The sequence below is a fragment of the Carica papaya genome, chromosome 3, assembly GCF_054855325.1.
Source record: "Carica papaya isolate Zhongbai chromosome 3, ASM5485532v1, whole genome shotgun sequence".
Lineage (NCBI taxonomy): Eukaryota > Viridiplantae > Streptophyta > Magnoliopsida > Brassicales > Caricaceae > Carica > Carica papaya.
The window spans coordinates 31,975,879-32,002,825 of record NC_142311.1 but is presented as its reverse complement, the minus strand read 5'-3'; the positions used below and the strand labels follow the sequence as shown (position 1 = coordinate 32,002,825).

Sequence of the window (26,947 nt, the reverse complement as noted above, 5' to 3'; positions counted from 1 at the left end):
CATACGGTCAGTAATTTAACTTGCTATATTACTAAATTTTTCCTCCGTATTCTTTTGAATTCTCCAGTTTGAATAATACATTATTCATGTCCTATAACTCATTTTCTATTGATATTTTTTGTGTAGGACTTGCCATGGTCTTTGTGTTTCAAGTTACATCTGGATTTCTTCTTATTGTGATGATTATGATATGGAAAACAAACATTGTCTTCATCATTCTCTATGTGGTGCTTATTTCTTTTAGTGAACTGGCCTTTTTGAGCTCAATCGTTTACAAGTTTGTTGATGGAGGATACCTTCCGTTATTATTTGATATCTTCCTAGTAACCATCATGTACATATGGAGTTATGGCTATAGGAAAAAGTACATGTACGAGCTCGAAAACAAGGTGTCATCAAGAAAACTAGAAGAAATAGAAAGCGATCCTATCATCCATCGTGTACCGCGTGTTGCCCTATTCTACACAGAAATAATCCAAGGCATATCCCCTATATCGAAATCATAAAGATCTCATCAAACAACCTTACACATCTTTTTAACCAATTATAGCATTAATCTATTACAAATTTTTTCAAGTAACTAGACCTTTGATGCAATCACCTTAGTCTCCCCCAATATGTAAACAATCCCTCCATTCTTCAATGCCTCATCCACTAGTCTTAGTTGTTTCTGAACTTCTTGATTGTCGAGATTCGCCTTTTCTTGGTCGCTAACTTCGTTATCTTCGCAATCGCCCACCACGAATGACTCCTTCTGTATGAAATCCTTCAATTGAGTTACCAGTATCTCCTCGAATGACTCCCATTTTGTCCTCGCATCTTTATATCCATACCTCATCACGCATTGGTACAAGGCTAGATCATGAGGCTTTAGTCTCCCAAACAAGAATCTCTCTTCAGGAGGGACTTTGCCAATATGGAGTACCTTAATTGAGACAAAGACTAAAACTATATGTAGAGTCGAGACATTCTTAATATAGCCCGTGAATATAGGGAATATGCCTTGGACTACTTTTGTGTAGAATAGGACAACACCCGGTAAACATTGGATGACATGATTGCTTGCTATTTCTGCTAGTCTGCTTCATGACACCTTGTTTTCGAGCTCGTACATGTACTTTTTCCGAAAGCCATAACTCCATATGTACATGATGGTTATTTAGAAGGCAACAAATAATAACGAAAGATATCCTCCATCAATAAACTTGTAGACGACTGAACTCAAAAAGGCCAGTTCACTAAAAGAAATGAACACCACATAGAGAATGATGAAGTCAATGTTTGTTTTCCATATCATGATCATCACAATAAGAAGACATTCGGATGTGACTTGAAACACAAAAATCACGGCCAGTCCTACAAAGAAAATATCAATGAAAAATGAGTTAAAGGACATGGACAATGTATTATTCAAAGTGGAGAATTCAAAGGAACACGGACGATAAATTTAGTAATATAGCAAGTTAAATTACTGACTGTACGCATTGCCAATCTTCAAAGTATTTCTGAAGCCAATGGTGACACCAAGACATGCTAACATAAGAAGGTGACTTATCTCTGGCGCATAAATTTGTCCCTCAAATTGAGTTAATGTGTGAACTATCTTAACCCTTCAAAAACAACCGAGTGCCATAGATTGGTGGATAATTGAAAACGAAGCCGAGATCAATGCTTGGCTAGCAATAATGGCAATCATAACTGCCACGATAAACATTGGCCAAAACAATGGTGCTGCATGTAAAAAGAAATGGGGTTAATACGACCTGTGTTAATATTATGTGATAATGAGAAATTGAAAACAAAACAATGTAAAAAATAAAATGATTCAAGAAATATGGACATGTGATTACAATTAATTTACTTGGGATTGATTTATAAAATGTATCGAGAACATTTTCGTTATGCTTTCGGAGATACGATATTTGACCAAAATAGACAAAAAGGATGGATGGAAAGACTAGAGAACATGAACTTATCCGAATCGATCGGACATTAAAATGACCCAAATCAGCAAACAATGCTTTAGAACCTACCATATTTTTTAACATAAAATTAAAGGAACCCTATATATTATATAGAATACAGAAACAAAATAAAGCTAATTGCTAAATTAGTCTAATACAAACAGGGTATTATGTAACGCCCGGGAATTGGAAGAGGGGAAAAAAAAAAAAAAGCCACGTCAGCAGCTACGTCAGTAGACCCAGCCAGCAGTCCCGGCCAACCAGGACCTGCCATGTGGCAAAACCACGTCGACCGGGGACGGGCCATGTTGGCGATCCGCGTACACGCGATCGGACGGTCCAGATCAAGCGTACGTACGGACGGCTCAGATGAAATCGCACGGACGGCCCAAATTTAATCAAAAAACGGACGGTCCAGATTAAAACAAAATGGACGGCTGAGATCAAAAGGCAAAAGGGTATAAATAGAACCCCCACACCAGACCACAAAAACCCTAGCCGCTTACCCTCGCCGGAGAAGACGAACCAGACGCCGGAGACGCCGGCCGCCGCCACCCGCCACCGCACCGGGGAGATTTTCGACCGCCGATCGAGGTAAATTTCATACCCCCAACTCGTTTTTCCACGCTGATTTCCCCTGTGGCCAAATCGGAGCCAAAATCCCAGCCAAACGGCCGGAAAACACGGCCGAAATCCACCGGCGCCGTCGCGCCCCTTCTCGGTTTTTGCCTCCGATGAGGCCCTTCCCGGCCTCCGTTTGATGCAATTTTTATATCACCGTGATCACCATTTTTTTCTCTACAGGTTGATCGGAGCCGAATCACCAAAACACGAACTTCATCGGAGAGCCGCCGCACCCGAGAGCACCGCCGCCGGTAAGCTTCGATTTTTCGTAATTTTTTGGCCCCCCGAGGGCCCTAGGGTTGTTTTATCGCAAGGATCGATGCAAGTGTGGCCGAATTCGGCCGAAAACGGCCAAACCGAGGCGAATCGCCGCCGCAAAGCGGCGGCACCGTCGCCGGAGCACGGCGGAGCCGCCATGCCGGAATTGCGATATTGGCCAAAAAGGGGCCCTAGGGCTAATTTGGAATTTTTTAGAACACGTGCAGGTACCAGTAGTGCGTTTCAGTTCCCCGGGAAAAAAATTCAGGAAAAATTAGGGACAGCCTGTAGGCGCACCGTGAAGCCGTGTTCGGACCCCGAAACGAGTAAGGACCCATCACCCTATTTCCTATCACGGTATTAAAGTTCAATAAATGATAAAACGGTATTTCATGAATCAACGAATGTGTGAAATTGCTTAAGGTCGCTAATGGAGCCCGAGTCTAGTGTGTTTGTCGGTTAACTGTTATTTGGCATGTTTTACAGTTTTAAATGCAGTATGAGGTTTGATGTTTTCATTTTATAATTTCGTGTGCATTTATTACTGTTTTACTGATTATGGATTGAATGACTGGGATATTGATGCTGTATGTTGTCTGTTTGGCATAAATTACCGTTTTTCTTGTTTGTATGTGGATTGATGATGCTGACTGAGGGAAAAGAGAATGAAAGATTATGTAAATGGGTAATTGTATAATGTGGTCAGCCTGACTAGATATCCTGGGAGATGGTGGACGGACTGGGTCCGTAGGGAACCCTACCGGGATTGTGGTCTCCCATACCGGACGGGGTATGGAGATCTTATGTGTTTTGGCGCCCATACTGGACGGGTATGGGGACGGCCCGTTTCACCCTCATACCGGACGGGGTAATGAGGTTTATAGTTTTGGCGCCCATACTGGACGGGGTATGGGGACGGCCTTGGAATCTGATTTCAAGTGTTAAGGATTAACAGGTAGCGGGACCCCTATGGATCCCCATGGATACTAGTGGGCTGTTAAATGAGGAAAATATGTTGTGTAACGATTGAATTACAAAAGGCTTGATAAGTATTATGTTATACAGTTCATATATGATTTCATGATGATGATAATGTTATTGCTTTCGTATACTGTTTTATGGATTTCACCGAGGTAAGTGGATGGTGAAGGATTTATTATTGATAAAAGAATTTGTTGTAAATTATGCTCCATTAGTCTTTTTGTGTTTTCTACCCGCCTTTACCTCCGTGACGGTGAGATATCGTGATGTCTTTACTGGGTTAGTGTAGTTCATTCCTTATTTAATCATTTTAGATCAGGAAGACATCGTTCCCGAGCTAGTTCCACAGGAGGACGACGAAGGGGACGCCTAAAGACTCCATAGTCATATTCGTAGCTTTTACTTTCAAGTTTCTCCTTTAGGTAGTGTTATCTTTTATATTTTGTGACCACGTTTTTGGTTTTAGTGTAAGGGATGTTAATCGAATTTTTGACTTCGCTTCCGCATTTGATATTTTTAATATATTTCATTTTAAATTTTCGGGGCCGTTACATATTAACACTGTTGCTGGAATTTCAGAGAAGTATTCTTAAACATAAGACACGAGTAAGAGTCGATATTCAGCAACAACGTCCACCAAGATCTTGTATGATCATATGTTTAGAACTCATATTCATCAAACAAGAATGTCCGTCAAAATAAATATAAACAAAGAACATAAGAATCATATTGTACAATGTACGGATCCTATAATAACAATATTTGTGAACTAATGATGTTAGCCAATTATTTTAAAACTTTGTAAAAAAAAATTCAATTTATTATTTATATACTTAGATTACTCTCACATGCAAATCCATTAAATTAAACTTGTAAATTATGCAGAGATCTAAATATCTTGTATTAGTAAAGATTCAAATACTAGATTTCTAATTTTTATTTTGATATCACATTAAACTAAAACCCTTATCTGTGAGACACAAAATAACTCCACCCATAGAAATCCAAGCGTCTTTTTTGTTCCTCGCAAAATACCTAACTATGTACCATGGATTTATGGCCTTGATTACACCAGGATCGTACTTGAAGAAGTTAAAGATACCTATGAGTGCAATTGAGACGAACCAAAGAGCAAGGATCGGTGCAAAAGAGTAGCCAACTTTATCAGTTCCAAATCTCTGAAGTTGGAACAAGAAAATCAAGATGATCACTGAAACCCACACAATCAAATCTTCTGTCATGTCTGGTGCAGCTACCTTTATTCCACCCATTGCCGACAACACTACATTAAAAAAAATCAAAATGTAACTACATAAAAACATAGAATGGTATGTAGCCCTTTTCCAAAATCACACTTCCCCTAATATTAGCCAAACTGTAACTTACCTACGTAGATATAAATCAATATGAATTTCTATATTGTTCCATGTGGGATTAACATTTTCTCCTAGAATTAATCAATTAATTAATTAACATGAACGAATATGTATAAACTTATGGAAGAAAATGTACCTGAAATGCAAGGTGTTAAGATGCCACCGCCAAGGACCATTGAGGTACCAAGTAGAGTGACGAACAAGAGAGTGTACTTGGCAACTTTGGTATTCTCCAGCATAGACTTGACAAATGAATCTCTTCTGAGGCCGGTACTTGGCACTTCAAGCTTGTAATTAGACACTTCATTGTCTTCTTTGTGGTGGTTTGGCATCAAACTAACCTTGCAATATCGGCATGTAAGAGAATACAGAGCAAAATTTCCTCCTACAATTCGTTCAACCAATCACAGCAACATAGCATCAATAATCCTAAATAAAAAACGATTCTCTGTAGATTTTACTTCTCTGATTTGATTTCTTATTTTTTTTTACATCACACAACCGAATTATTAAGAAAAAAAGTAATTAATCGATTAAGGATATATAGGAATGATAATTAATCATACCTTCGCCATTATCATTTGCAGCCAAAACGATGAACACATACTTGATTACGGTGATGAGTATGATGGAGTAGAAGATTAGAGACAATGCACCAAGAAGTTCTTCATTGTCTTTGATTCCATCTGGAAAAATTCCAGGCAACGCATACAGTGGTGATGTCTCTATATCACCGTACACAATTCCAATGCTCTGAAACGCAAGCTTCAACACGGTCCCCCAATCACTCGCCTGCAATTTATTTTAAAAATATTTTAAAATTAGAATGGTTCAAATTAAGGGGCAAAATAGTAGATTAAAAAATATTTAAAAAAAATCAACAATAATGATTGAAACTTAAGTAGTGTATTTACCAAATGACTCAAAAATTCGAATGAAAAATTCTGAATAAGAAATTTTGAAATTCAAGCAGCAATGACCCGAACAGAACTAAACAAAAACATAAAAGGAGAAACAAATATAATAGCTACATTATATATGTATATATATATATATATATGTCGTGAAAGTAAACAAAACATTAGTCGAGAGAGAGGGAAGCAAGAAACCTGGCGACGTTGATGATGATGAGCACTGCTGGTTTCATCAGTGAAAGAATCATAGCGACTGGGGGTTTTCTTTGAGATGGATTTATCAAATCCTTTGTCGCCATTGTTATGGTGATCCGGTGATCCAACGTCTTCTTCTTCTTCAATGCAATCACCAGCTTCAATTTCTTTCTCTTCTTAACATATACTTTCAGATTCGTTTGAATTCCATTTTTTATAGCCAACACAAGAGAGTTCAGACAGAAGAGGGAAAGACGCGTGAGACAGGAAAAAGAACGTGTGAGACCATAAATGGAAAATTATGATTTAATGAACTTTTTTCTTTTTATAATAATTAGGTTCAATTCAATTACGCTTTTGCTGTAAAAAGAAAGTAAAGTTAAACTTAGCTCACTCTAAATTTATGTTTGCATCACGGTAAATAATAAAATTTTAATTTATATTATTTTACGATAATAAAAAAATTATATTTGTTTCAATTTTTGACGGTAATAATAATATTTGACTTATAAATTTTAAAATAAATTTTTAAACAATTAAATTGTTGGTATTTGATGGACATTTTTATTTGTTTTTTTATTATACGCACGTCTAATTTAATTAATTTTATATATATTCTGATAATTAAAAATTTATTAAATTAATTTAAAAATTTATTAAATTAATGTGATAATATAAATAATTATTATTTATTTTATTAAATATAAAATTTTAATTTTATTATGTATAATAATTATTTATTTAAATATAAATATAATTATATCGATAAATTATTTTTTTTTCTTACATACTTCTTTTATACTATTTACTATTACATATAGTATGTAAGAATAAGTTAGTAATTTAACTAAAAATACAATCATATCATTCTATCATCTAAATAAAAATATGTCATTAACATACATTAATATACTATCATCCAAACGTAAAAATATTTTATCATTACAATCCTGTATTATTGTCATTCAACTTCTGTCATTACTATACATTAATTAACCATCACTTAAATTTATCCAAATAAAATCTAAGTGTATTTGTTATTAATAATTACTTAATTAATTAATTAATTAAAACTAATTACTTAATTAATTAAATCTTGATGATTGAGATACATGTCAACAAATTGGAATATGTAATTTGATTATTATATGTTATTGTTATCGTTGAAGTAAAAGTTCAGTGAGAATATTTTTAAAATCATTAAAAGATTAAGTTATATAAAAATCTAATTAAAAAATATATCTAAAATTACATGAGTTTATATTAAACTTTAAAAAGATACAAAAATATAAAATATAGATTATATTACTACTTACCAAGAAACAAAAAACTTATATATCTAAAGCTGAAAAACCAATACAAGTTCTCTATTTGAAGTTAGTTTTGTTAAGGATACGTATACATATATATGTGTGTGTGTGTGTGATGTAGATATGGCCATGAAAATTCAATCCCAAAATAAAAGCACAGGGTTATTATGGTTAAAATTGATAATATATTACAGACATTTACAACACACAAAATATATATATATAAATCCCTAAAACACTATAACATATAAAAAATTATGTCGTAGAAAAAAAAATTATCCATTCGAAGTGGTGACACATTAATCATTATACCCTCTACATAATAAAATGAAAAAATTCATAATTTTTCGAAATAACATGTCGTGCCACGATATATAGATATAATTGAACAAAGTATAAAAAGATATTCATCGAGAAAGCCGAGACATACATAAAAAACTTATTAAATAAAATACATTCTTATTTCTTAACAACAATTTTACCCAATTGATTTTAGAAATGATATTTTTGAGATAAATTCTTCAATGGTGTTAAACCTAACACAGGAGGAAAATGTTTATAAGAATCAAAATGGTAAACACTGTAACCCATCTCAAAACATCCCTACTAAATAAAAGACAAAATGTCATTTGCGTATATACATTTCAGAAAATATATATATATATATATATTAATGTACTAAATTTTTGTGAGAAAAACACATATGAACATACTAAGAAAACTTATCTTGAACCATACTCCATTCTACTTTATTAGCAAATTAGTGAAGCATGTAAAAGAATATTATTTTTTGAGATAGAAAAATAGTTTGGGTAATGTTGTAAAATCCTTTATACAATGAAGGATAAAAGAGTACTTTTACATTTATTTATATTTTTATAATTTAGCCTTCTAAAAATTTCATAATCTTCAGGATATGATTCTCATGCACTCATTATGATGGTTCAACTAAAAACCATCCATGAGCCAATCACAATGATCCTCATCCTTGGTTTGTCCGATTCCCTGCAAGGGGCCTTACCAACAATTGTTTTAAGTTTGCTAAAATACTTTTTTAGGAAAATTATTAAAAAAGTATACATATATATATACATACAGACATATATATTCGCACAGACCCAGAAACCTTTGGAACTCATTGATCATGATCAGTATCCAAATCCACTTGAAAAAAGAAAAGATTGTTGATTCACAAGTCAGATCGTGTAAAATCACTTGCAGGGATGGACATTAACCAGGCCACAAAGATAAGGAACAAAAATGGCCTTGGCACCTTTCTTCTTGTCCTGGAAGAAACAAAAAATAGACCAAGTGATCTCTTTCCAGAGCATCGGAACTCAGAAAACTACAAGCTGGGGACTCGCTCAAATTCATTTCATATACACGTCAAGAGAGATTTACACTAGAGAAGGGAAGGCCAGCATTTGCTCCATCATTGGAACTTACTTTTCGCCATTGCATACAGCTTTAATCATACAGAGAGCTTCAGTTGAATACAACCCACATCGAACATGAAGCATGTAAGCTTGAATCTTGAACTGTGCATCCTTTCCTAAAAAATCTTGACTTGTGTAATTCCCCCATTGATGGTCAGAGATCTTCTGCGTTAGCAACGGTTTCTTTCAGCTTTGATCGCAAAGAATTCATTGGTCTATAATCCTCATCTGGCATGCTGGCACGATTACATAGTTCTAGCATGCAGGTGTAATGTTCTAAAATAGGTTCAATTCCATAATGCTCTATCATATACCTGTAATATCTAAAACCCTCATCTACGTTGTTTATATGTACACAAGCAGATAAAACACCTACGAAAGTGATTGCATCTGGTTTTTCGTTTGCCCTTTCCATCTGAGCAAACAGATCAAGTGCTTCCTTTCCACATCCGTGGATTCCCAAGCTGGTGATCATTGCATTCCAAGTGGCCAAACTCTTTCTTTCCATTTTCTCAAACACTTGTTTGGCATCCTGCAAACTGCCACATTTGCTATACATGTCAACAAGAGCTGTTCCAAGGTAAACCCCAAGTTTAAACCCATTCTTGAGAGCAAAGTCGTGGATCCAGCAACCCAAATCCAGACTTCCCAGTTCAGCACAAGCTTTCAACAAACTAACAAGTGTAAATTCATTTGGCCTCACATTATTGAGCAGCATTCTTTGAAACAATTCAAATGCCTCCTGAGGGTCTTGATTTCTAACATAACCACCAATCATTACGGTCCAGGAAACAACATTTCTCACCGGCATTTGCTCAAAGGTTTGACGGGCAGCACCCAGTTCTCCGCATGCAAGAAGCCCGGTAATCACAGTAGTCCATGAAACCACATTTGTAACACGCATTTTCTGAAATACTTTAAACCCAGAGTCTAGATCTCCGGACTTGAAATAGAGATCCATGAGAGTATTCTGCAGAAAAGTATCTCGGAACAAACCAGTTTTGATAGCCAATGCATGGACTTCTTTCCCTTTATTAAGGTTAGATAAGGCCACACAAGCTTTTAAAACAAAGGGGAAAGAAAACTTATCAGGCTGGAAGCTCTGGCAGATCATGAGATTATAGAAAAGAAGAGCTTGTAGGGGTTTGGCATTGGTGGTAAAGGCCCTTATCATAAGATTCCAACTAAAGGTGGATGGTTGGTGGAGTTGGTGGAACACAAGAGTTGCATAATCCATTTTCCCATAAGAAGAACAAAGGTGAAGCAGTTTCCTAACAAGCAACTGATCATGAGAGAGTCCATGGCGAATGATCTTAGCATGAATCTGCTTCAGATGACTGCAACTGGAGCATTTCTGAAGCCAGAGGAGAGCTTCTTGGGAATCAAACCGTAGTCTAGAGGCAGAACATGCTATGCGGGATGGAGATTTCCAGGGAAGTGGATCATGATAGCAAGGAAGACATGCCAGCATAGATTGTGTTCTTCTAAAGCCCAAAAAAGTTGCAGTATTTTGCAAGATAACTCTGATAAATGAGAAATGAAAAGGAAAAAAAAAAATCAGAGTTTTCCAGATACAAACAGATAAACCCAACTAAAATTCATAAATTCAGATTAAAGCATTCAAAATTTCAACAAGAGAAGAAAATGAATGACTTTTGATTTCTTATGCACTAAAAAAGTCAAAATCCTAATTATTAAATTTATAAAATTTATCATAGTTTAGCAAACTCCACCCATTTCTTCAATTGTAAAATTATGAGTTTGCATTTCTTCTTGTCAAGTTTACTAACTTGAACTCTATAGGCTGTTGAGATAATATTTTCATTCAAATTTTTAGTCTACTTTCAAGGTAAAGTTGCAGCAAACTAAAGAACCCACAACTACAATGCATCAGCGGAAGAAGATCAGTGAAGTGAAAAGTGGGATTTCGATGAGTTGACGAAGAAAGAAAAGGAAAAGAAATACCTGCTGGTATGCTACCCGTCAATTTAAATACATTGCTGCCGTATCGGTTCCCAGAAACGACGTCGATTCGTTTCTGCAAGTCTAGAACATCCCTGATATTTTTGCTTATTCTCGAGATATTAACAGAAAATTTTATGGGAAATGGTGAGTCTCCGCTTCCATAATTCCCGCGTCAAAGGCTGCGGCTTCTTTTCATTTCCTGAAGCAGATGGGAGAGACGGAGGGAAGGAGAAGATGGTGCTGGACTTGGGGTTTTCGAAAATAGAAGAGATGCTCCTCTGGTGCTACTGGTCGAGTGAGAGAGATGAGAAATTGGTAAGCAGGAGGTCGAGCAAGGTGATTGAAAAGGTCGAGGAAGATGAGATTGAGATGGGAGAGGTGCAGAATGCAGAAAGGGTAATGGGCTTGAAGTTATTAATTTTGGGCTTTAATGGAGGATTTGAATTTGAATTTAAGAAGAAAGATCTGGGCTTGAAATGGATTTCTAAATAGAAGTTTAGTATAACATCATCTCATAATATATATACATGTATCTTAGTTATAAGGTTTGCAAATATAAATCAATAAACTTACTAATAAAAATTTATCCATCACTTGAGAAAACAGTGTGACATAAAGAACTCCATTTTGAAATGATATATACATACATACATACATAAAAAGGTTGACTACTGACTAGGTGGTATCACATTCATATTGGAATATTCAATTTGCTATGGCTATATAAATACTGAATCTAATACTTTGGGCGGCAAATCTTGAATGATATTTTAATTAACTTTTTATCATATAGTACATAATGTGGATTGTAACGTCGTATAAAAAATTTGTGTGAATATGATATGTATATGAATGTATAATATTTAAGTTAAAAAGAAAAATAGATGTATAATTATTTTATTTTATTCTTTCATTAATAAAATATAAAGAAAGAAAATGAAACTGGATTAGGGTTTCCTCATAGCTCTTCCTTTGTTATTTTGTTTCATAAAAATTCGTTGAAATCTATGTTTTTTTCAGAACTCAAGTAAGTATATTAAGTGAATATTCTTGTGTGTATATATATATATATATGAATCAATGCTGACTTTATAATGTGATGAAATGTAAATCTGTATAAAAGTAATATGTATGTATGTATGTATGTATGCATACACAGGGTGCCCCCACATGTCAAGTTTTTAAACTCCCCATTGACATATGTATATATGTATATGTATATGTATATGTATGTTCAACAAGGGTTCGACCTGTCCATAATAAAATATACACAGATCCAACCATAATCTTAAAAGTTAATTTCAGTTATGTAATTAATTAATTAATAACTAACCATTATTTTTGCTAAACAACAATTAATTAACTGTTTGAAAACACTTTTGCTGTCGCAAAGGATGACGCAAAACGAGCAAGTAAAACCTAGGAATTAATGAATTAATTATATCCCAATTTGCACTAATTGCTATCCTGATTTTAGGGTTTATGGTCGAATCCACTTATAATTATTTATCTTATTATATAAATCACACACCATCCCTACTCTAATCTCATTGCTCAACATTAAACTAAAGCTTAAACATCATACTCAACATCATTGGTGCTTATATATATATATATACATATATGGTGTGTGTGTGTGTGAGATATTTTAAATAATAATACTAAAGAGATGCCCTCAAGAAGCCTTCTCAGCATCCATTGTTTCAAGCAGATCACCTTCTTAACCCATATAATATATATGTATGTATGTATACATGTATACATACATATATATATATAATGATTACAAGCAATCTCATTTCTAGTTGGCTACTCAACCAACCCACATAATGACTATAGTTTAAGTGTGTACGGAATGAATGTCTCCAAAAATTTTTGGATACAAAGGAAAACAATTAGATACGGTTATTACACAATTTAAAATAAAAAACACTAAAAATATCCTCACGTAGAATACTCAGAAGTCCAGAAAGGAAATGCATTAAAAAGTGGCCCCCTCATTTTAGCGAATGGCAATTTATTTCATTTAATAAAATTGAAATTTAGTACATTAATTAATGTTAATAAAATTATAGTTTTTAAATAAGATTAAATTTCAAAAAATCTATTATATTTTTATACAAAATAAATATTTTATAACATTTAAATTATATAAAATTAATAACCCAACTTAACATTTTGAATATAATTAACACATTTTAAATTTTATTTACGTGTATTTTGTTTTACAAACCAAAAATTTAACTCTTGTTAATTGTTATATAATATATAATTATACTACATTATTTATTATAATATATACATAAAAAATAAAGAAACTATGGATCGTTCTTGATTGCCAGAATATTTTTAATATTTTTATGTTATGAATTAAGTTTTTTTTTTTTTTTTTTTCGTCCAAGTTTATTTATCAAAATTTTTATTATGTATTTTAAAATAAATTCATGAATTTTATGAGGAAAAAGAAGAGATTCAAACATTGTTCTTATATCTGTTTATTTCAATGGAGGCTGAGATTTTAGCTTGGAGTCTGATTTGGTCGGCATTATATACAGTGCATAAGAAAGCACACATCACCAACCATCATGTGATTAAATATTATATGTATATGTACTGCTAACCATTGGGGTAGACATCTTTACAAGAAAATATAAATATATATATATATATATATATTATTAACGTATAGTACAGCATATATTTAAAAAATAAATTATATATTTATAGGGGAAATGAGAGAGCTTTTGACCTAGAACTATCATCATTAAGTACTCTTGTCTCAAAGTAGAGTGTTTGCATCTAAACAAAATGGCAGACTATAGTAATAGCGGTGATGGTGGTGGTGGTAGCATCGGTAACGGTGGCGAAGATGGAGTTGTTATAGAGCACGAAAAGTTGTTGCCAATCGCCAACGTGGGACGGATCATGAAGCAAATTTTGCCTTCCAATGCGAAAATCTCGAAGGAAGCTAAGGAAACTATGCAAGAATGTGTGTCGGAGTTCATCAGCTTTGTAACCGGGGAAGCCTCAGAGAAGTGCCGGAGGGAACGGAGGAAGACTGTGAACGGGGACGATGTGTGCTGGGCGTTGGCGTCGTTGGGCTTCGATGACTATGTTGGACCTCTGAAAAGGTATTTGCATAAGTATAGGGAAGCAGAAGGAGAGAGATCAAGTAATAATGTTAGTCAAAATCATAAGGCTACCAATAATAATAATAATTTATATAATTAGCAATGTGCTTAGAAGTTAAATGAGGAAGCTGCTTATTGGTACAGCTCCTTTGATAATCAAGTTTAATTCCCATGACGATTTTAGTAAGTCTAGATTAGGTTGATTTTCATTATCTTTCAAAAAATTCTCGCTCTACCCAGCTAACTTTATAATCATTTTTAACCATGAATGACACATGCATATATATATATATATACATAAGGAATAAGATTCTTGAGGTTTAATTATACTTGTAATTCAGTATATGCATATCTGTTTTTACTTGTTATATATGTCTGCGTTTCGATTCATATATACAGATGCATATGGCTTTCTATTAATTTAGATTCCATATGAGTATTTTTCAAGTATAAACTGTAACAGGGTTTGATGGATACTGATTGATTTTTCAAATGGCAAGTATAATGGAACATATCTATATATATATATATATGTATAGATTCCATAAGGAGAAATTTATTAATCCTTCAATTATTAAGGAGTGTGGAGGCAGCGATTAACAATCTTGATTAATAATCTTCAATTGAATAGCATTAAGTTGGTACGAGATCAAATACGCAAAGTACCAATGAAGATGATATTAGTAAAACCTATTGGCATGTTCGTATTTTTAACTTAGAAACATGATTATCTCTACTGCCAAATTTAGTTGCATTTAGCATGTTTATGCATATATAGCGTACTAAAATGAAGTCTGGGTTCATATATTCTTTATATATATATGTGTGTGTGTGTATTCCCCTTATATATGATGTGTTTTTGGATTGTTTGGATCCAACCCATAATCAAATCTCTGTTCCCTTTGTTAGGGAAGAGTTTATATCTCCATAGCTCCAAGCTTCAAACTCTCTGTATATACATCAAATAAATACATATAAGTATCAAGTCATTGTTTACGGCTTCTTTCAGGTTCACATATATTGTATTGTTTGGGTTTTAGTGTGTGTGTGTGTGTATATATATGTATATATATTATAGTACAAGTTGACAAAGGATTAAAAGTATCTGTCAAGATCTAAAGTTTAGTTAACCCACATTTCTGGGAATTTTTGGACCACCACAATACACACACACATAGAAATCAATAAGCTAATATTGTTTGTATGTATATATATATAAAGAAATCCAAAGAAAAAAAAAAAGAAAAACAAAATTTTGAAAGATATTCATTGAATTAAAAAAATATATAGATGTCTTTCTTTCTCAGTAATTAACCATGAAGATCAATTGTTAATCTCGAAAAGAGAGAGATGGGGGGTTAGGGTTAGGATTTCCATATATATGTCTGTGTATATGTATATATATGGCACAACATTATATTATGTCTTTTATCACTAATATACATATTTGTATATTTTAGGTAATAAATGATTGTTATTTGCTAAGATTAGTATATATATGTATTTATATTAATATTTTTGGTGCATTGTTTAAGAAGTTGAAGATCTATATGCATATCTTTAATTTAAAATACAGGTAGAAGCAAACATATGTATATTATATAAATAAATTTGGGGTGTATAGCTTAGGTTACACATGTAAAGATGAGACAAAGAGAACCTTGAAAGCATCAGCCAACCAAATTATTGGTTTGATACTAAGTGACATTGTTTTCTTCTATGAGAAGAATATTTGTTTTGATGTAGTGAACACCAACATCAAATTGAATATTCCTCTTTAAATTTTTACATTCTTCCTCTCTTCTACCCTCATATTTCACACCTCTATTCCTCTTTCTCACTATATATATATATATATACACACGCACACACACAAATATTTATTTATAAAAATTTACCCAGTTGGGTATTATTAGTATGATTCATGATCAGTTGATATAAGTGAGAAAGTATATAATAATTATTTAATTTCAAACTCATGCATATATCTATAAGCTCGTGTAATAAAAAAATCACAGATACATGCCGTACAAAAATATGATACAAATTAACTAATGAGAAACATGTCTTATTTTCATAGAACCCACTAGAATTTATAACCAAACCTTCTCATTAAGCCCAAAACTATCACTCTTTGACATAAACGGATCCTTACAAATGGTCCCAGGGTTTGGCTTTTTATATGTAACTAAACATTATAGCATAATAATGTGTAAAATTTTATTTATTATTTATCTACTCGGATTTTAACATATAAAAATAAAATTAAGGTAATAATATATATATATATAATAGTCATTTATTTAAATTTTTTAAATATAAAAATAAATTTTTTTATTTTTAATTTATTACAAATTATGCACTATGTAAATTTTTAAATACAAAAAAATAACTTTGGTGATATATAAAAATAACTAGCTATCTAAATTTTTTAAATATAAATAAGATTTAATTTTTAGTTAATTATAACTCATGTAACAAAATGCAAAGTTTAATATCATTTATTATTAGTTCTGTATATGTATAAACGAAGAAACATTTTAATTAAAGAAATCCATTTCTGCATTTTGCCCATGTGCTAAGGGGTAAATATTTTATAAAAGAGTGCAAAAATTCTAATTACATTATGTACCGTAATAAACATTTAATAGGCAAAAAAAAAAGAAAAAGTCTGGCAGACTAAATAGCCATACATAAAGCATGAGAAAGTTTACAAAATTAACTTGAAAAATCCAGAAAAAGTCTATAAATTTTATCAGTACAAACTAAAGCCTATAAAAAAACCACGTAGATATAATACTTACTGGTGGTTACTGCAATTTACCTTATTTGTTTCTAAAACACCATGGGAGATCAGCTGAACATCATAATCGGAACTTAAACTTCAGCAGTCATTGCAACCTTGAGTAACCGCCTTCTCGGAATCATGAAGATCTCATCGGACTGCCTCACACATCTTTTTAACCAATTATAGCAGTAATCTATTACAAACTTTTTCAAGTAACTAGACCCCCGAGATGCAATCACCTCAGTCTCCCCCAACATGTAAACAATCCCTCCATTCTTCAATGCCTCGTCCACTAGTCCTAGTTGTTTCTGAACCTCTTGGTTGTGGAGATTCGCCTTTTCTTGGTCGCTAACTTCATTATCTTCGATCTCGCCCACCACAAATGACTCTTTCAGCATGAAATCCTTCAATTGAGTCAGCAGTATCTCCTCGAATGACTCCCATTCTGTCCTCGCATCTTTATATCCATACCTCACCACGCATCGGTACAAGGCTAGATCATGAGGCTTTAGTCTCCCAAACAAGAATCTCTCTTCAGGAGGGACTTTGCCAATATGGAGTACTTTAATCGAGACAAAAACTAAAACTGTATGTAGAGTCGAGACATTCCTAATATAGCCCGTGAATATAGGGGATATGCCTTGGACTACTTCTGTGTAGAATAGGGCAACACCCGGTACACGGTGAATGACGGGATCGCTTGCTATTTCTGCTAGTCTGCTTGATGACACCTTGTTTTCGAGCTCGTACATGTACTTCTTCCGATAGCCATAACTCCATATGTACATGATGGTTACTAGGAGGGCAGCAAATAATAACGGAAGGTATCCTCCATCAACAAATTTATAGACGACTGAGCTCAAAAAAGCCAGTTCACTAAAAGAAATGAACACCACATATAGAATGATGAAGATAATGTTTGTTTTCCATATCATGATCATCACAATAAGAAGAAATCCGGATGTGACTTGAAACACAAAAGCCACGGCAAGTCCTACAGAGAAAATATCAATGAAAAACGTGATAAAAGACATGGGCAATGTATCATTCAAAGTGGAGAATTCAAATGAACACGGACGAGAAATTTAGTAATATAGCAAGTTAAATTACTGACCATACGCATTGCCAATCTTCAAAGTGTTTCTGAAGCCAATGGTGACACCAAGACATGCTAACATGAGAAGGTGATTTATCTCTGGTACATAAATTTGTCCCTCAAATTGAGTTGATGTGTGAACTATCTTAACCCTTGGAAAGCAACCAAGTGCCATAGACTGGTGGATAATTGAAAAAGAAGCTGAGATCAATGCTTGGCTAGCAATAATGGCAGCCATAACTGCCACGATAAACATTGGCCAAAACAATGTTGCTGCATGTAAAAGGAAATGAGGTTAATACGACCTGTTAATATTATGTGATAATGAGAAATTAAAAATAAAGCAATGTAAAAAATAAAATGATTCAAGAAATATAGACACGTGATTACAATTAACTTACTTGGAATTGATTTATAAAAGGTATCGAGAACATCTTCGTTGTGCTTTCGGAGATACGATATTTGACCAAAATAGGCAAAAAGGATGGATGGAAAGACTAGAGAACATGAACTTATCCGAATCGATCGGACATTAAAATGACCCAAATCAGCGAACAATGCTTCAGAACCTATCATATTTTTTAACATAAAGTTAAAGGAACCCTATATATTATACAGAATACAGAAACAAAATAAAACTAATTGCTAAATTAGTCTCATACAAATAGGGTTTAACATTGCTGCTGGAATTTCAGAAAGTATTATTAAACATAGGACTTGAATAAGAGTCGATATTCAGCAACAACGTCCACCAAGATCTTGTATGATCATATGTTTAGAACTCATATTCATCAAACAAGAATGTCCGTCAAAATAAATATAAACAAAGAACATAACAATCATACTGTACAATGTACGGATCCTATAATAACAATATTTGTGAACTAATGATGTTAGCCAATTATTTTAAAACTTTGTAAAAAAAAAATTCAATTTATTATTTATATACTTAGATTACTCTCACATGCAAATCCATTAAATTAAACTTGTAAATTATGCAGAGATCTAAATATCTTGTATCAGTGAAGATTCAAATACTAGATTTCTAATTTTTATTTTGATATCACATTAAACTAAAACCCTTACCTGTGAGACACAAAATAACTCCACCCATAGAAATCCAAGCGTCTTTTTTGTTCCTCGCAAAATACCTAACTATGTACCATGGATTTATGGCCTTGATTACACCAGGATCGTACTTGAAGAAGTTAAAGATACCTATGAGTGCAATTGAGACGAACCAAAGAGCAAGGATCGGTGCAAAAGAGTAGCCAACTTTATCAGTTCCAAATCTCTGAAGTTGGAACAAGAAAATCAAGATGATCACTGAAACCCACACAATCAAATCTTCTGTCATGTCTGGTGCAGCTACCTTTATTCCACCCATTGCCGACAACACTACAATAAAAAAAATCAAAATGTAACTACATAAAAACATGAAATGGTATGTAGCCCTTTTCCAAAATCACACTTCCCCTAATGTTAGCCAAACTGTAACTTACCTACGTAGATATAAATCAATATGAATTTCTATATTGTTCCATGTGGGATTAACATTTTCTCCTAGAATTAATCAATTAATTAATTAACATGAACGAATATGTATAAACTTATGGAAGAAAATGTACCTGAAATGCAAGGTGTTAAGATGCCATCGCCAAGGACCATTGAGGTACCAAGTAGAGTGACGAACAAGAGAGTGTACTTGGCAACTTTGGTATTCTCCAGCATAGACTTGACAAATGAAGCTCTTTTGAGGCCGGTACTTGGCACTTCAAGCTTATAATTAGACACTTCATTGTCTTCTTTTTGGTGGTTTGGCATCAAACTAGCCTTGCAATATCGGCATATAAGAGAATACAGAGCAAAAGTTCCTCCTACAATTTGCTCAACCAATCACAGCAACATAACATCAATAATCCCAAATAAAAAACGATTCTCTGTAGATTTTACTTCTCTGATTTGATTTCTTATTTTTTTTACATCACACAACCGAATTATTAGGAAAAAAGTAATTAATCGATTAACGATATATAGGAATCATCATTAATCATACCTTCGCCATTATCATTTGCAGCCAAAACGATGAACACATACTTGATCAGGGTGATGAGTATGATGGAGTAGAAGATTAGAGACAATGCACCAAGAAGATCTTCATTGTCTTTGATTCCATCTGGAAAAATGCCAGGCAACGCATACAGTGGTGATGTCCCTATATCACCGTACACAATTCCAATGCTCTGAAACGCAAGCTTCAACACGGTCCCCCAATCACTCGCCTGCAATTTATTTTAAAAATATTTTAAAATTAGAATGGTTCAAATTAAGGGGCAAAATAGTATATTAGAAAATATAAAAAAAAAAAATCAACAATAATGATTGAAACTTAAGTAGTGTATTTACAAAATGACTCAAAGATTCGAATGAAAAATTCTGAATAAGAAATTTTGAAATTCAAGCGGCAATGACCCGAACAGAACTAAACAAAAACATAAAAGGAGAAAAAAATATAATAGCTACATTATATATATATATATCGTGAAAGTAACAAAAACATTAGATGAGAGAGAGGGAAGCAAGAAACCTGGCGACGTTGATGATGATGAGCACTGCCGGTTTCATCAGTGAAAGAATCATAGCGACTGGGGGTTTTCTTTGAGATGGATTTATCAAATCCTTTGCTGCCATTGTTATGGTGATCCGGTGATCCTACGTCTTCTTCTTCTTCAATGCAATCACCAGCTCCCATTTTTTTCTCTTCTTAACAAATACGTTCGCATTCATTTGAATTCTGCTCTTATAGCCAACACAAGAGAGAGCTAAGACGAGGGAAAGACGCGTGAGACAGTAAAAATACGTGTGACAGAGTAAAACCATAAATAGCCTAGAAAATTGTAATTAAATTAACTTTTTTATTTTTATACTAATTCGATTACCTTTTTACCTATAAAAAAAAAAAAAAAAGGAAAGTAAGGTTCAACTCAGCTGGACTATAGTTATTAATCATTAATTAATTAAAAGTAATTAATTAATTAATTAATTAATTCTTGATGACTAACATATATGTCAACAAGTTGAAATCTGTAATTTGATTATTATACGTTATTGTTATCATTAAAGTAAAAAAATCAGAGAAAATATATTTAAAACAATTAATAGTTTAAATTTACATAAAATCTAATTAAGAAATATATCTGAAACTAAATAAGTTTATATTAAATTAAAAAAAGATACAAAAATATAAAATATAGATTGTATCAGTACTTAACAAGAAACAAAAACCAACGTAATTAAGGATATATATACATATTACTATAGATTTAATTACAATTATTAGAATTTATATCAACGTAATTAACACTATAGTAATTTAATATATGAGTATTAATACGTAATATTACTCGATATATCTGCATATAAACTTTATTTAATATAAAAGCAAATTTGAGATTTACTACATGGTATATTTTTTTTAATTTTAATATTTTAAATAAAAATTCTATATGATAATTTATATATTTTCTAATATAATTTTATTTTTAATTGGCTATAATAGTATGAATATAATAGATAAACTACAAGTCAAGTACAGTTTATTTAAAAATTCTAATAATAAAAATAGAACATTAATTTTTAGTTAACTATATATATATATAATAGTTATGTATTAAAAGTTTAATTAATTATAAAATCTAAAATTATATACTATATAAGTTTTTTGCTCTACGTATCTTCCACCAAAACATAAAGTGAAATAATTTTTTTATATATTTATATTATTTTTTATAAATAGAGGAGCAGCACATTTGATTATTATATGTATACAACATTAATCATAAAAATAGTATTATAGTTAATTAATATTTTTATGTTGAAAATAGTTAAGGAATATATGTACTATCAAATATATAATAAAAAAAATATAGATTTACTGTAAAATATATCCATCATACCTTATTATTTCACCTCCTCTTTCTTACTATACTTCAGATTTTTCATTTCAATTTTTAGTACCTCATGGCTTAATTTCCATAAAAATTATTTGAAATTTATATCCTTTATAACTGTAACGATCCCAAAAATTTTAAAAGAAATGAATTATAAATTAAGTGTGGAAGTGAAATAAATAGTTATGATTTATATTTCTTACACAATAACTTAAAGTACCAAGTAGGGATACGGGAATGACCATTTTTAGAAAAATACGAGAAATTAAAAAAATTGTAACGGCCCCAGAAATTTAAAATGAAATGTGTATTAAAAATATCAAATGCGGAAGCGAAGTCAAAAATTCGATTAACATCCCTTACACTAAAACCAAAAACGTGCTCACAAAATATAAAAGATCAAATTAACTAAAGGAGAAACTCGAAAATAAAAGCTATGAATATGACTATGGAGTCTTTAGGCGTCTCCTTCGTCGTCCTCCTGCGGAACGGGCTCGGGAACAATGTCTTCCTGATCTGAAATGATTAAATAAGGAATGAGCTACACTAGCCCAGTAAAGACATCACGATATCTCACCGTCACGGAGGTAAAGGTGGGTAAAAAATACAAAAAGACCAATGGAGCAAAATTTTCAACAAATCCTTTTATCCATAATAAATCCTTTACCATCCACTTACCTCAGTGAAATTCATAAAACAATATACGAAAGCAATAACATTATCATCATCATGAAATCATATAAACTGTATAACATAATACTTATCTCGCCTTTTGTAATTCAATCATTACACAACATATTTTCCTCATTTACCAGCCCACTAGTATCTATGGGGATCCATAGGGGTCCCGCTACCCGTTAACCCTTAACACTTGAAATCAGATTCCAGGGCCGTCCCCATACCCCATCTGGTATGGGCGCCAAAACTATAAACCTCATTACCCCGTCCGGTATGAGGGTGAAACGGGCCGTCCCCATACCCCGTCCGGTATGAGCGCCAAAACACATAAGGTCTCCATACCTCGTCCGGTATGAGAGACCACAATCCCGGTAGGATTCCTTACGAACCCGGTCCGTCTACCATCTCCCAGGATATCTAGTCAGGCTGACCACATTATACAATTATCAATTTACATAATCTTTCATTCTCCTTTTCCTCAGTCAGCATCATCAATTTACATACAAATAAGCAAACAGTAATTTATGTCAAACAAGACAACATACAGCATCGGTTTCTCAGCCATTCAACCCATAATCAATAAAATAGTAAAATATACACGTGAAACAATGAAATGAAAACATCAGACTTCATACTGCATTTAAAACTGTAAAATATGTCAAATAACAGTTAACCGACAAACATACTAGACTCGGGCTCCATTAGCGACCTTAAGCAATTTCACACATTCGTTGATTCAAAAAATACCGTTTTATCATTTTTGAACTTTAATACTGTGATAGGAAATAGGGTGAGGGGTCCTTACTCGTTTCGGGGTCCGAACACGGCTTCACAGTGCGCCTACAGGCTGTCCCTAATTTTTTCTGAATTTTTTCCGGGGAACTGAAACGCCCTACTGGTACCTGCACGTGTTCCAAAAAATCCCAAATTAGGCCCAGGGCCCCTTTTTGGCCAATATCGCAATTCCAGCACGGCGGCGATTCGCCTCGGGTTTGCCGTTTTCGGCCGTTTCCAGCCGAATTCGGCCACACTTGCATCGGTCCTTGCGATAAAACAACCCTAGGGCCCTCGGGGGGCCAAAAAATTACGAAAAACCGAAGCTTACTGGCGGCGGTGCTCTCGGGTGCGGCGGCTCTCCGGTGAGGTTCGTGTTTTGGTGATTCGGCTCCGATCAACCTGTAGAGAAAAGAATGGTGATCACGGTGATATAAAAATTGCATCAAACGGAGGCCGGGAAGGGCCTCATCGGAGGCAAAAATCGATGCGGGGCACGGCGGCGCCGCTGGGTTTCGGCGGTGTTTTTCGGCCGTTTGGCCGGGATTTTGGCTCTGATTTGGCCACAGAGGAAATCAGCGTGGAAAAACAAGTCGGGGTTATGAAATTTACCTCGATCGGCAGTCGAAAATCTCCCCGGTGCGGCGGCGGCCGGCTTCTCCGGCGTCTGGTTCGTCTTCTCCGGTGAGGGCAGGTGGCTAGGGTTTTTGTGGTCAGGTGTGGGGGTTCTATTTATACCCTTTTGCCTTTTGATCTCAGCCGTCCATTTTGATTTAATCTGGGCCGTCCGTGCGCATGCTTGATCTGGGTCGTCCGATCGCGCGTACGCGGATCGCCAACATGGCCCGTCCCCGATCGACGTGGTCTTGCCACGTGGCAGGTCCTGGTTGGCCAGGACTGCTGACTGGGTCTGCTGACGTGGCGCTCTTTTTTTTTTTACTTAATAAAAATACTTAATAATAAAATACAAATTTTTCAAATTTTCCGGGCGTTACAAAAATAATCAGAAAATAATTAAAATTGACATCTTACTCGCAACCCTATTGTGAATCGGGCTATGGATCCTGGTCCTCTTGATTTGAAATTGTTAACAAATGAATGAGTTATACTATCCTAACAAGAATATCACGCTACTCACCGACACATAAATGAAGGTTGGTAGAAAAATCAAAACAACTAATTGGTCTCTTAATTAAGCAAATTCGTTTTGTAACAATCCTGAAATGTCCAAAGAAAATAAATTATAAATTAAGCGCATAAGCAAAATAAATAGTTAAGGTTTACATTCATTACACAATAACTTAAAGTACCGAATAGTATTACGAGAATTACCCTTTTAAAAGAAGTACAAAAAAAATAAGGAAATAAGCGAAAAATATATGAAACTAGCATCCTACTCGCAACCCTCTTGTAGATCGTGTTCTGGATCCTGGTCCTTTTGATCTGAAATGGTTAAATAACAAATGAGCTACACTAGCCCAGTAAGAATATCACGCTACTCACCGACACATAAATGAAGGTTGGTACAAAATCAAAACAACTAATGGAGCACTTAATTAAACAAATGCATTTATTAATAATAAAACTATTTACCGTCCACTTACCGCAGCGAGATTTATAAAAATAACCTATAGAGACAATAACATAGCAGTTACCATGATTTCATATGTAATCGGTAATATGCACACATTATAAATTCATATTCCATAAATTAAACAACAACTGCCCATTTCCATCAGCCCGCTGGTATCCACGGGAGTTCATAGGGATGTTCTCGTTACACATGAACTCTTTCCTTTAACATTCTCAATTAATGGGCCATCCCCATACCCCATCCGGTATGAGTGCCAAATTACTAAATCTCAATACCCCGCCTGGTATGAAGGTGAAACGAGACGTCTTCATACCATGTCCGGTATGAGCGCCAAATTATCAAGTCTTGACTCCCCATCTGATATGAGACAACATTCACAATAAGGCTCCCCATTATACTCGGTCCGTCCACCATCTCACAGGATATCCAGTAAGGCTGTCGTTTCATCCATTCACTTAATCACACAGTTTTCATTTACATTTAATCTCCAGTTTACCAATTCAACCGTAATCACATAAACAAACAAGCATGCATAAGGGAATGCAATTATATCTCAGTTTTCCAATTTAACAGTAGTTAGATAAGGCAGCAATACATGCATTCAAAATCATAAAATCAATAAATCAGATATTATTATGCATTCAAACTGTAACATAAATTGGCAGAGATCAACAGAGAATAATTTCTGGTTCTGCATCCATTAGTAACCCGTAATTAATTATAGATATTTTTTAAATTATACAAAATACCGTACTATTGTTAATTTAACTTTAATTCCATAACAGAAAATAGGGTGAGGGATTCTTACACAAATTTGATGCTCGAAATGCTAAGTTGTTGGCTACGCATACTGGTGGTTCCCAGATTCTCTGAATTTCTCTTTGGGGATTTAAAACATGTTATAAATACCTACAAATATCTCGAAAATCCAAAATCAATCTCATGACCCATTTTTGTCCAATTTCAGAATTTCAACACGGCGGCAGTCCACCTCGGGTCAGCTATTTTCAACCTTTTTTGCCAAATTCAACCGATTTTGCATTAATCTCTACAAAAAAACATGTTAAGGGGCCCCGATTGGCCCAAAAAAACAAAAAATCGAAACTACTAGCGGCGGGGCTCTCCAGTGCGGCGGTTACTCCGACTCACATTGTAGTTGGGTGTTTTACTCCGGTCAACATGTAGAAAAAAAAATAGTCATTCTAATGGTGAAAAAATTACGTAGAACGGGAATCGAGAATGGTCTCATCGGAGGCAATTTTTAAAATTTCCTGCGGCGGCACCACCAGGCTTCGCTTGTGATTTTCGACCAATCAGCCAGTCTTTTTGCTCCGATTTGGTCATGGGGGTGTTTAAAATTGAATTCCGAGAAAAGAAGAAATTTTTTACCTCTTTTGGCAATCGAAAGTAGATCCGGCGCGGCAGAGGGTAGCGGCAGCTCTCCTTCCCGGTGGCTGGAACTTTTTTCTCTGGCGAGAGTGTCTGGCGGCTAGAGTTAGGGTTTGGTGTGAAGAATGTTATTTATATCTATCCTCATTTAATTTGGGACGTCCATCGCGTTTAATCTAGACCATCCGATTGCGATTAAATAGGGAGTTAATCTGGACCGTCCATCGCAATCCAATCTGGATCGTCCGATCGCATTTAAATAGAAAGTAGATCTAGACCTTTGATCGCATTTAAATCTAGCCGTCCAATCGCGTTTGGGAAGGGAATGCATTTAGGTTGTCCGTGCGCACGGGAACGGATTTGGGTCATTCGATCGCGGGCATGTGGATTGCCCGCGTGACCTCTCGTGTGGCACTGCGTCAATGTCCGTTATCACGCGGTGCGTTCTGGTTCGTCGGGGCTGCTGACCGGGCATACTATATGGCACAAATTTTTTAAATTATATTTTGATCCTATTTTCTGAT

The 26,947-nt window shown here is 34.1% G+C and overlaps 3 protein-coding genes and 1 pseudogene across 5 annotated transcripts; 1 reads left to right on the top strand and 3 right to left on the bottom strand.

Annotated features, from left to right (window-relative positions):
* Window positions 1–204: 204 nt before the first annotated feature.
* Window positions 205–9,142, bottom strand: LOC148268571 (potassium transporter 19-like; annotated as a pseudogene). The gene is made up of 10 exons (XR_015817849.1): window positions 9,086–9,142; window positions 8,858–8,908; window positions 8,579–8,627; window positions 6,313–6,485; window positions 5,770–5,995; window positions 5,340–5,588; window positions 4,792–5,109; window positions 1,862–2,029; window positions 1,477–1,731; window positions 205–1,356 (listed from the first exon to the last, which is right to left on the bottom strand). The product of XR_015817849.1 is annotated as a potassium transporter 19-like (transcript).
* On the bottom strand, window positions 8,761–11,395 carry LOC110826038 (pentatricopeptide repeat-containing protein At3g26630, chloroplastic-like). The gene is made up of 2 exons (XM_022056616.2): window positions 11,024–11,395; window positions 8,761–10,581 (listed from the first exon to the last, which is right to left on the bottom strand). Exon 2 carries the CDS (start codon window positions 10,527–10,529, stop codon window positions 9,213–9,215), a length of 1,317 nt encoding a protein of 438 aa, XP_021912308.2. The 5' UTR covers window positions 10,530–10,581; window positions 11,024–11,395; the 3' UTR covers window positions 8,761–9,212.
* Window positions 11,396–13,770: 2,375 nt separating this feature from the next.
* On the top strand, window positions 13,771–14,515 carry LOC110826035 (nuclear transcription factor Y subunit B-5-like). Its single transcript, XM_022056614.2, has one exon. The coding sequence runs from the start codon at window positions 13,832–13,834 to the stop codon at window positions 14,252–14,254; it is 423 nt and encodes a 140-aa protein (XP_021912306.2). The 5' UTR covers window positions 13,771–13,831; the 3' UTR covers window positions 14,255–14,515.
* A 2,297-nt stretch (window positions 14,516–16,812) lies between these two features.
* On the bottom strand, window positions 16,813–20,828 carry LOC110826037 (potassium transporter 5-like). Of its 2 annotated transcripts, XM_022056615.2 has the most exons (7): window positions 20,626–20,827; window positions 20,095–20,320; window positions 19,667–19,915; window positions 19,125–19,436; window positions 18,440–18,607; window positions 18,057–18,311; window positions 16,813–17,936 (listed from the first exon to the last, which is right to left on the bottom strand). In XM_022056615.2, the coding sequence occupies exons 1-7, from the start codon at window positions 20,788–20,790 to the stop codon at window positions 17,032–17,034; spliced, it is 2,280 nt and encodes a 759-aa protein (XP_021912307.1). In that variant the 5' UTR covers window positions 20,791–20,827; the 3' UTR covers window positions 16,813–17,031. The 2 variants fall into 2 exon arrangements, with proteins under 2 accessions (XP_021912307.1, XP_088072670.1); XM_088216544.1 differs by lacking the exon at window positions 18,440–18,607 and having other exon boundaries at window positions 20,626–20,828.
* Window positions 20,829–26,947: the final 6,119 nt, after the last annotated feature.

Coding starts and splice junctions, on each gene's coding strand:
- LOC110826038 (XM_022056616.2), bottom strand. CDS start 10,529: ATGCTGGCATGTCTTCCTTGCTATCATGATCCACTTCCCTGGAAATCT.
- LOC110826035 (XM_022056614.2), top strand. CDS start 13,832: ATGGCAGACTATAGTAATAGCGGTGATGGTGGTGGTGGTAGCATCGGT.
- LOC110826037 (XM_022056615.2), bottom strand. CDS start 20,790: ATGGGAGCTGGTGATTGCATTGAAGAAGAAGAAGACGTAGGATCACCG. Junction 19,437..19,666: donor CTTAACACCTTGCATTTCAG/GTACATTTTCTT, acceptor TTTTTATTGTAG/TGTTGTCGGCAATGGGTGGA. Junction 18,608..19,124: donor AGTTATTTTGTGTCTCACAG/GTAAGGGTTTTA, acceptor AAAATATGATAG/GTTCTGAAGCATTGTTCGCT.